At 65.5% G+C, this 9,550-nt stretch overlaps 1 protein-coding gene across 2 annotated transcripts; it reads right to left on the reverse strand.

The window, feature by feature from the left end:
- Positions 1 to 1,355: 1,355 nt before the first annotated feature.
- Positions 1,356 to 9,418, reverse strand: ODAD1 (outer dynein arm docking complex subunit 1). Of its 2 annotated transcripts, XM_074308119.1 has the most exons (15): positions 9,364 to 9,418; positions 7,293 to 7,356; positions 7,098 to 7,194; positions 6,700 to 6,889; positions 5,967 to 6,089; positions 5,758 to 5,871; positions 5,610 to 5,677; positions 5,048 to 5,235; positions 4,577 to 4,711; positions 4,296 to 4,378; positions 3,682 to 3,853; positions 3,271 to 3,434; positions 3,096 to 3,196; positions 2,717 to 2,795; positions 1,356 to 1,671 (listed from the first exon to the last, which is right to left on the reverse strand). In XM_074308119.1, exons 2-15 carry the CDS (start codon positions 7,348 to 7,350, stop codon positions 1,591 to 1,593), a joined length of 1,653 nt encoding a protein of 550 aa, XP_074164220.1. In that variant the 5' UTR covers positions 7,351 to 7,356; positions 9,364 to 9,418; the 3' UTR covers positions 1,356 to 1,590. The 2 variants fall into 2 exon arrangements, with proteins under 2 accessions (XP_074164220.1, XP_074164219.1); XM_074308118.1 differs by lacking the exon at positions 9,364 to 9,418 and having other exon boundaries at positions 7,293 to 9,295.
- Between the last annotated feature and the right edge of the window lie 132 nt (positions 9,419 to 9,550).

Here is a 9,550-nt window from a genome sequence, read left to right on the forward strand (position 1 = left end):
CCCCACTATCGCCTGAGAACCAGCCGGACCGGGGCCCTGGCACCCCCACTATCTCCTGAGAACCAGCCGGACCGGGGCCCTGGCACCCCCACTATCGCCTGAGAACCAGCCGGACCGGGGCCCTGGAACCCCCACTATCTCCTGAGAACCAGCCGGACCGGGGCCCTGGCACCCCCACTATCTCCTGAGAACCAGCCGGACCGGGGCCCTGGCACCCCCACTATCGCCTGAGAACCAGCCGGACCGGGGCCCTGGCACCCCCACTATCGCCTGAGAACCAGCCGGACCGGGGCCCTGGCACCCCCACTATCGCCTGAGAACCAGCCGGACCGGGGCCCTGGCACCCCCACTATCGCCTGAGAACCAGCCGGACCGGGGCCCTGGCACCCCCACTATCGCCTGAGAACCAGCCGGACGGGGGCCGGTCAGACTGCTCTGCCCTTACCCGGCCGGACACTAGTTTTTGTAACCCTGCTGTCTGAAGCCCATCCGAACTGTTCGGGTCCCCACGCCCGTCTGCCTGCTTAGGAAAGCGCAGCGAGAGCTCGGGGAGAAGGTTCTGTTCCCGATCACCCCGAGCAGCAGGCCTCCCAGTGACCTTCCTGGGGCCCCGAGTTCCAGAGCTCTTGGCGCCCAAGTCCAGACTCCCTGCCTTGGGCCAGTTCTTAGCAATGCCATTTTTTGGAAAAGGTAAATTCCCACCCATAAAATCCCAAGATGCCGAAGCACTGGCAGCGCCAAGGATTGGGGGGGCGCCAGCTTCCTTTTCTGCGGCAGCAGCAGGGGCCAGAACCAGCCCGGGACGGGGCGGGAGAGGCGGAAGGCTCTGGTGAGCAGGTGCCCGCGGGCGTCCCCGGCAGGGGCTGAGGATCAACCAGGGGGCCGCCCTGCGGGGGAGGGGGGGGGGGGCAACTGCGCTTCTGCCCCAGCACAGGCACCTCCAGGTCCGGCTCATCCAGCCAGGGGGCTCCACCACAACGCGCCCACCGGAGGAGGAGCCCCCCTCCTCAGGCAACCCACTGCAGGGGGCGCTCCCGTTCTGTGACGCCCCTCCCTCACTGCCGCAGGTTTTACCCCCCAGTCCCTCCCTCTTCCGCGTGAAATGCACGCGGCTCTCCCAGCCTCCCCTCTCCTTCAGGACCCGCCCCCAGCCCCGCGGACCCCAGGGCCTTGGGCTCCCCTGGCTGTGGCCCCTCCCCCCCCCTCTGCGCCCCTCTCGGCGGAAGAAGCCGCTGGGCCGCCTCTCCTCCCGGGCGGGGCAGCCTCCCGGGCTCCCGCCCACCTTGGGAAGAAGCGCCCGGGGCTGCCCAGGCGGGCACTCCCCCCCCCCCAGCGATTTCAAAAGGAGCACAGTAGCCTTGCGGCCCCCCTGGGGCAAGAAACTTTTATTCCCTGAGGTCACAGCATCACTGGACCCGCCCCGCCCCGCGTCCCCCCGGGCCTCAGCTGCGCCGGGGCTCCGGAAGGAGCGCGAGGAGAAGCGCTGGGGAGGGAGGGGCCCACCCGGCCGGAGCCGCCGCGCGCCGAGCCCCGCGGGGGAGGGGTGGGAGGTCCGTCGGACGCCGGCTGTGGGGCTGAAACCTGGGCGGCTTACACAATGGACTTCTCCGCCTTCCTGCCGAACCCCAAGTTCACAGGCATCTGCTCCTTGCTCAGTTCCCGATCCTGGACCTGCGGTGATTGGGGAGGGGGGTGAGGAGGGGGGCCAGGAGGCGCCGGCTGGGGGCGCTGGGGAGCGCCGAGCTGCCCGCGGGCCGCCCTTCCCAGCGGGAAAGGGTTACATAGGGAACACTGCATTTATAGAGAGACAGAGACAGAGAGAGAGACACACAGAGACAGAGACAGAGAGACACAGAGAGAGAGACACACACACACAGAGATAGACAAAGAGACAGAGACAGACAGAGACAGAGAGACACAGAGAGACACAGAGACAGAGAGAGAGACACACAGAGACAGAGACAGAGAGAGACACACAGACAGAGAGAGACACAGAGAGACAGAGACATAGAGAGACACACACACAGAGACAGAGACAGACAGAGAGACACAGAGACAGAGACAGAGACAGAGACAGAAAGACACACAGAGACATAGAGACAGACAGAGACACACACAGAAACAGAGACAGAGAGAGACACACACAGAGACAGAGACAGACAGAGAGACACAGAGAGAGACAGAGACACAGAGACAGAGAGAGAGACACACAGAGACAGACAAAGAGACAGAGACACACACATAGAGACAGTCAGAAGAGAGAGACAGACACACACAGAGACAAAGAGACACACACAGAGACACAGAGACAGAGAGAGAGAGACAGAGAGAGAGAGACACACACACACACACAGAGACAGAGAGAGACACACACAGAAACAGAGACAGAGACACAGACAGAGACACAGAGACAGAGAGATCTCATGAAGGGTAGAGCACCATCCAGGAAAGGGTTACATAGAGAACACTGCATTTATAGAGAGACAGACAGAGAGAGGGAGATCTCATGAAGGGTAGAGCACCCTTCAAAATCCATGAAGAAGAAGGGGGCATAAGATAAAGTGGGGCACGGGGGAGGTAAGGGGAAGAGTTGGCCAGGAAGAGGAAGGCAGGCGCCTGAGGAGGCTGGTGGGAGGGAAGGGACCTGGGGATGATGGGGAATACAGGAGCGCCCGAAGAAGAAAGAGGGATGAGGAGGGGGGGCCCAGTTTCTCACCATCTTGAGGACCAGGTTTTTCAACTCGTCCGGATTCAGGGGTCGATCTCCTGTCAGCTCCATCCCCACAGGATCCTCCCTTGAAGGGAAGGGTCTGGCTGTCTCAGCGGGCCTGGAATCCTTCCCAGCCCCCTTGCCACCCCGAGGACCTTTGTTCCTTCGCCCCCAGTTCCATGGCCCTCTCATCCGGGACCCCCAGTTCCTCTGGTCTTCCCGAGTCTCCAGCTGCCTCCTGGGACTCTCCCCTTCCTGGGCGGTATCTCTGAATCGCCCCACCATCCCTCCCTCCACAGCCTTCCAGGATTCTGTCCTAGGTCCTCCCCTCCTCTCTTGTGGCCCCCTTCCCTCCCGGACCCCCAGATCCTCATAAACATCTTACATGGTGGGGGGCTGTGGGAGAGAGGCCTTCTTTGGGACAACCTCGGCAGTCTGGCCCAGAAGCCTGAGAGCAGTGGCCTGGGGGTTGTAGGTGGGGGATTCCTGAGGGGAGGAAGGCGGGGTCAGTTGGGGCGGGGGTCTTGGCGCCCCCGGCAGCCCCAGGGGATGCCACTCACCATGGAGAAGCTGTCGAAGGCCTGGGCGGCCAGCAGGTCAATCACCCGCTGCTCAATGAGGCTGAGGAGCAGCTCCATGATCTTGTTCCCCACGTGGCTGCCTCCCAGCAGCTGTTTGAGCTTAGAGTCGTCACACTTGGCCTTGTAGAACAGAGACTGGATTGCTGCAGGCGGGCCCCAGCGGAGGATCAGTGGCCGGCCTCCCCGCTCGGGGGTCCCACAGCCCATGCCCCCCACCCGCCCCATCTCTCGGTCCCCAACTCACTCACCTACCTTTTCACAGCCCTTCCCCAGTGCCCCCCAAGCCCTTGGGGCTTCCGGCCGAGTTTGAACTTGCCCAGAGATCCCCAGGTTCTGGGGAGCTGAGTGGGGATCCCGGCCGAACCCTGCCCTCCGCCTAGGGTCCCTCACCCTCCTTGAGCTGCTCTAGGATGTTTTTCAGGTTGTTGTGCTTGGTCTCCACCATCTCAGCCTCCTTCTCCAAGTCCATCTTCCGCTGCTCCAGCTCTTGCAGCTGCTGGTACTGGACCCCCTTGTCAGCCTCTTCCTGGGCCAAGGTCAACTGGGTTACGGCATCCTGGATCTAGAAACGGCAGGGACGTCGTCGGGGATCTCCGGCCGGCCTGGAGGATCCTCTGGGATCGGAGAGGCCCGGTGTGCGGGGACACCGAGGCCCGGGGGACGTGGGGGGAGCGGCGGCCCGGCCTGCGCCCACTGCGGGCGGGAGGGGGCTGCTGTGGGGGGAGAGCGGAGGCGGCGGCCCGGCCTGCGCCCACTGCGGGCGGGGAGGGGGCCGCTGTGGGCGGGGGGAGGCACTGCGGCCATTGGGGGCGGGGGCCGCTGCGGGGGGGGGGAGGCACTGCGGGGGGGGGGGCACTGCGGGCGAGGGGGAGGGGCCGCTGCTGCCATTGGGGGCGGGGCGGGGGCCGCTGCGGGGGGGGGCACTGCGGGCGAGGGGGAAGGGGGGGGCCGCTGCGGGCGGGTGGGTGGAGGGGGGCCCCCGCTGCGCCCCCAGCGCCTCTCACCTCCTGGATATCCTCTTTGAGTTTCTCCATCTCCGAGTTCTGCTCGTTGATAAAGGTGAACTCCGCAAAGTTTTTCTCTTCATCTGAGGTGAGGAGGAGGGAGAAACGGGGAGGCTGCGGAGAGCCGGAGGAAGCGGAGGGCTGCGCAGATGGCCGGGAGGGGAGACGAGGGGGGGGCGGGGAGGGGGAAGGAAAGGCAGATGAGGGAGGAGGGACCGACAGGGGGCGGGGGGCGGGAGGAGGGCCGGGCGCGAGCTGGGGAGGGAGGGTCAGGGCCTTACTTTCCAAGTACGTGTGGAAGATGTCCTCTGCGCTGACCTGGCCCGTTATCTCGGCCAGCTTCTCCAGCACCTCCTCGTACTGGATGATGGCCTTCTCGTGCGAGGTCTTGCGGAGGCCCTCGGCCACCTCCCGCTCTGCGGGGGGCCCCGGCGTCAGCAGCCGGCCGCCCCGCCGCCTCCCTCCCACTCCGCTTCCCGCCTGTTTCCTCGCAGCGCCCGCCTGCTCCTCGGGCGGCCGAGGCCCCAAGCGCCCCGGTGCAGGCCCGGAAGCCTCTAGGAGCCCCCCGCTCCTCCCGCCCGAAAGCGACCTCCCACTTGGGCACCGGCCCCACCCCCGCACTCCTCAGTTTCCCCAGCTGTCGGACGGGAGGAGGGGCGGAGCTGGACGTCTAGCCCCGCCCAAGCCGGCGCTGGCTTTCTCCTCCCGGCCGGCGGGAGACCTCCCGGGGGATTGTGGGGCCCCGCCCTCACCCCGCTTGCGCCGGGCCTCCAGCACCTCGGCGTCCACCAAGCGCTCCTGGTTCTTGGTGACCAGGAACTTGTGCAGCTGCTCGAGGTGGCAGATCTGCCTCTGGATCACCTGCAGCTCGGCGTTGTACTGGCTCACGTCCTTGTGCAGCTTCTCCTGCAGCTGGCTCAGCTTCAGCTTGGCTTCCTCCCTGCACGACATGGCGGCCGGGTGGGGAGGGGGCCCGGGGGCGCGGAGGGCCAGGGGCGGGGGAAGCGGCCAGAAGCGCGTGCGGGTCACAAAGGCACGCGGGGGTGGGACGCACAAGCCCCCCGCGGGGCCTCGGGGCGCCCGGCTGCCCCCCCCAGTCCTGGCCTGGCTTCCTCAGTCCGCATGGGCTGGGCCGGACAGAGCCACCTGGCCCCCGCGGTGGAGCGGCCCGACGTCCCGGCGGACAGATTCGAGAAAGGGCTGACTCACAGCACTCGGGCTCCCAGAGGTACATGGGGGGCCGGCGCCCTCAGGCTTAGAGGGCCCCCCTCCCACCGGGATCCGGAGCCAGCTCGGGGAGGGGCCAAAGGTTACCTGGCATCGAAGGCCGAATTGGAGTTGTCGATGTGGGATTGAATGTCGGAGCGGATGTCATTCAGCTCCTGCTCAGCAAGGGCACAGCGGGTTGGCGGGGGAGCCGCGCCCCCCCCCTACGCGCCCCCGCCCCTGTCCGAGCCCCCACCTTCTTCAGCTGGTGGTTGATGTGCAGAAAGCGGTTTCTCTGGATGTGCAGCAGACCCAGCTCTTCCCGGAGGTCTCTGTTCCTCACCAGCTGGGTGTCAAAGCGCGTGATGGCCTGCGGGCCGGGAAGGCGGGGGTCACTGCGCCCGCTTCTGCGGGATGTCTGGGTCCCTCCCCACCCCCACCCCGCAGGGTCCCCAGGGCACGCACCCGGTTCAGCTGGTTCTCCAAGATCATCACCCTGTGCAGGTTCTGGGCCTTCCTCTTCAGGACAAGCCCGGGGCCCCTGAGCTCCTTCAGCTGCAGCAACACTCGGGTCTCCCACTTGGCAATCTGGGGCCAGGGTGGTCCGGAGGAAAAAAAGACGCCGTCAGTCCCCATTCCCCCTCGCTCCACCCCCCTCCTGGTGGGCCCTCCAGGCCAGACCCCAGCCCCCACTCCCCCTGCCCCCCTTCCCAGGCTGCGGCAAGAAGCCCAGGCCCAGATTTGCACCCTCTGCTGCTGTCCAGCTCAGGCCAGGGCCCTGCACTTCCTCCCCCAGGCTGCCCTGGAGTTTGGGTCCCTGCACCACTTCCCCCAAGCTTCTGTCCTCCAGGCAGACTCCCGCAACCTCCCACCTCCTCTCCCCTGTGCCCTCCCCAGGCCTGGACCCAGCACTCCCTATCCCCCTTCTCCCCTTCAGGCCAGGCCCATTACCAACCCCCTGCCCAGTTCTCCTCTCCCTCCCCACCTGGGCCAGGCCCTTGCATCCCTACCCCAGGCTGGGCCCCAGGTCAGGCCCCTGCACTGACACCCTCTCCCCCTCCCCTTCCCCACGTCAGGCTCCCCTCCCCAAGCCACGCCCCTGCACCCACCCCCTCCCCAGATTAAGCCCCTGCACTGACCCCCTCCCAGCAGGCCCCTGCATCGCCCCCTCCCACGCCCCATCTCCTCCCGGCCCCACCTGTTGGTCCAGCTTCTTCAGATGCTGCTGCTCCTTGACCACCTCCTTGTACAGCTGCTGCCGGCGATCCAGGAGGCCCCGAAGACCCTTCTCCCGGGCCTGTTCCAGGAACCTGCGCGCTTGGTTCTGCGAGATGTTCATCTTCACTTGAAGCTCGGCCTGTTCCTGCTGCAGCCTGCAGATCTCCACCCTGCCGGGTCAGAGCCCGAGAGAGCTGGAGCTGGCCGGCACCTGGGGGGGGGGGGGCCGCCCCGTGCAACCCCCTCCTCCGTCAGGCGCAGAGCCGAAGCCAAGAGAGCTGCCCCGGGGGTGCCGGGGGCCCAGGCGCTCGCGCTCCCCGGTGGCGCCCCGGCGCTCGCGCGCCCCGCCCCGCCTCCAGCCCCGGGGCCCAGGCTCACATTTGCTTGTGGATCCGCTGCTGGGTCTCCCTGCTGTAAGCCTGCCGCTCGGCCTCCATCACCCGGCATTGTCTCTGCAGGCGGCTCAGCTCCCCCTCTGCAGGGCAGGGGGGCAGGTGCGGGGCCGGCTCAGCCGGGAGGGGGGGAGGGGCCGGCCAGGGGCCCAGCTCCGACCCCCCAGGCCGGAGCACTTACCTGAGCTGTCCAGATAGGCTTCGCTGTCCTCCGAGCGCACGCTGGCGGCCAGAGGCATGCTGGCCTGGGGAAAAAAGCTACTTCGGGGCTCCGGGGGAGGTGGAAGATTCAGGTAGGGAACATGGGAGCGGGGGGCTAAGTACGCGGATGACGTCCGGGACATGGCGGACGTCCGGGACATGGCGGGGTAGCCCTAGCAGCCCAGAAGAGGACCTCGCCTGGCTATTCCCTCTGTTGTAGTCCTGGTTGCTGAGGTGACTGGGCCAGCTGGGGGGATTGGGAAGCTGGCCTGGACGGGGCGGGCACCCCTCCCTCACGCTCCTCCTCCCCTCCTCCCTCCCTCCCTCCGGCCCTCCCCTAACACTTCCAGGGGTGGCGGGGGGCCTGGCTCAGAGCATCTCCTCCAGAAGACTCCCGGTTCTTCGGGCTGGCTCTGGGCAGGCATGCAAGCCGAGGAGAGGTGGGGGGGGCGGGGTTGGGAGGGAGGGGCTGAGGGGGGAGAACGTGGAGGGACTGCGAGGCGGAGCTCAGGAGACTTGGGGCAAGAGTTGGGGGAGGTACTAAGAAGAGATCTGACAGAAGCTTTGAGAGAGTGGCTGAGGGGAGGACAAGGGCGGGGCTAAGCAGGACTGGGGGATTAACTAAGCGGGAGATTTAAGGTGAGGCTTTTGGAGGGAGTGGCTAAGGGGAGGAAAAGGGCGGGGCTAAGGAGGACTGGGGGACTAAGTGGGAGATTAAGGATGAGGCTTTTAGAAGGCGTGGCTAAGGGGAGGACAAGGGCGGGGCTAAGGAGGACTGGGGGACTAACGAAGCGGGAGACAAGGTGAGGCTTTTAGAGGGAGTGGCTAAGAGTGAGAAAAGGGCGGGGTTAAGGAGGACGGGGGGGGGCGGGGGGGGGAGGGAACTACCTAAGCGGGATATTTAAGGTGAAGCTTTTAGAGGGAGTGACTAAGGGTGAGAAAAGGGTGGGGCTAAAGGGGGCGGGGGGGGGGAGACTAAGTGGGAGATTTAAGGTGAGGCTTTTAGAGGGAGTGGCTAAGCGGAGGACAAGGGCGGGGCTAAGGAGGACTGGGGGACTAACTAAACGGGAGATTTAAGGTGAGGCTTTTAGAGGGAGTGGCTAAGCGGAGGACAAGGGCGGGGCTAAGGAGGACTGGGGGACTAACTAAACGGGAGATTTAAGGTGAGGCTTTTAGAGGACGTGGCTAAGGGGAGGACAAGGGCGGGGCTAAGGAGGCCTGGGGGACTAACTAAGCGGGAGATTTAAGGTGAGGCTCTTAGAGGGAGTGGCTAAGGGGAGGACAAGGGCGGGGCTAAGGAGGACTGGGGGACTAAGTGGGAGATTAAGGATGAGGCTTTTAGAGGGAGTGACTAAGGGTGAGAAAAGGGTGGGGCTAAAGGGGGTGGGGGGGGGGACTAAGTGGGAGATTTAAGGTGAGGCTTTTAGAGGGCGTGGCTAAGGGGAGGACAAGGGCGGGGCTAAGGAGGACTGGGGGACTAAGCAGGAGATTTAAGGTGAGGCTTTTAGAGGGCGTGGCTAAGGGGAGGACAAGGGCGGGGCTAAGGAGGCCTGGGGGACTAACTAAGCGGGAGATTTAAGGTGAGGCTCTTAGAGGGCGTGGCTAAGGGGAGGACAAGGGCGGGGCTAAGGAGGACTGGGGGACTAACTAAGCGGGAGATTTAGGACGACTTTGAAAAGAAGCTGGGGCTGCTGGATCCAGTGGGACAAGGGCGGGGCTAAACGGGAGATTCTAGAGAAAGCTTTCAAAGGGAATGGCTGGGGGTGCTGAGGACCACTGAGAGGAGGGACTTGGGGAGGAATTAAGATGGGGATTTAAGGGAAGGGTCGCTGCGGGAAGCTGAAGCCGAACAAAGGGCTTGGCGGGTTGTAGGAGTAGTGGCCAAGGGGCGGAGGGGGCGGGGCAGGAGGAAAAGGAAGGTGGAGCAGCGGAGGGGGGGGCAAGGAGGAGCTCCCCAAGAGGAGCTGCCGAGAGCACGGAGCTGGGGGAGGAGAGCGCTCAATCTGCAAGCGGCGAATGGGGCATAAGTAGACTGAGGGAGAGCTGCTCACCGCCTCCTCCCTCCCTCGAGCCCCTGCCTAATGCGCCTGCGCACCAACAGTCTTCGCTCTGACTAGAACGGGGGCGGGGCCGCCCCATGGCTCCTCCTTCCCTCCCCCACCTTGGGGGATGGAGCCCCGCCCCCGGCCAAAGTAGCCCTCCACGTGTAGGCCACCGGCGGCCCAGGCCGGGCCTCGA

Source organism: Sminthopsis crassicaudata, chromosome 3 (assembly GCF_048593235.1).
Source record: "Sminthopsis crassicaudata isolate SCR6 chromosome 3, ASM4859323v1, whole genome shotgun sequence".
NCBI classification, from domain to species: Eukaryota; Metazoa; Chordata; class Mammalia; order Dasyuromorphia; family Dasyuridae; genus Sminthopsis; species Sminthopsis crassicaudata.

What these genes read in the sequence shown, in the direction of transcription:
- ODAD1 (XM_074308118.1), bottom strand. Translation starts at nt 7,473, where the DNA reads ATGTCCCGGACGTCCGCCATGTCCCGGACGTCATCCGCGTACTTAGCC. An exon ending in AGCCTATCTGGACAGCTCAG is followed by an intron (nt 7,195 to 7,292) that starts GTAAGTGCTCCG and finishes CCTGCCCTGCAG; the next exon opens with AGGGGGAGCTGAGCCGCCTG. An exon ending in AAAACCTGGTCCTCAAGATG is followed by an intron (nt 1,672 to 2,716) that starts GTGAGAAACTGG and finishes CAATCACCGCAG; the next exon opens with GTCCAGGATCGGGAACTGAG.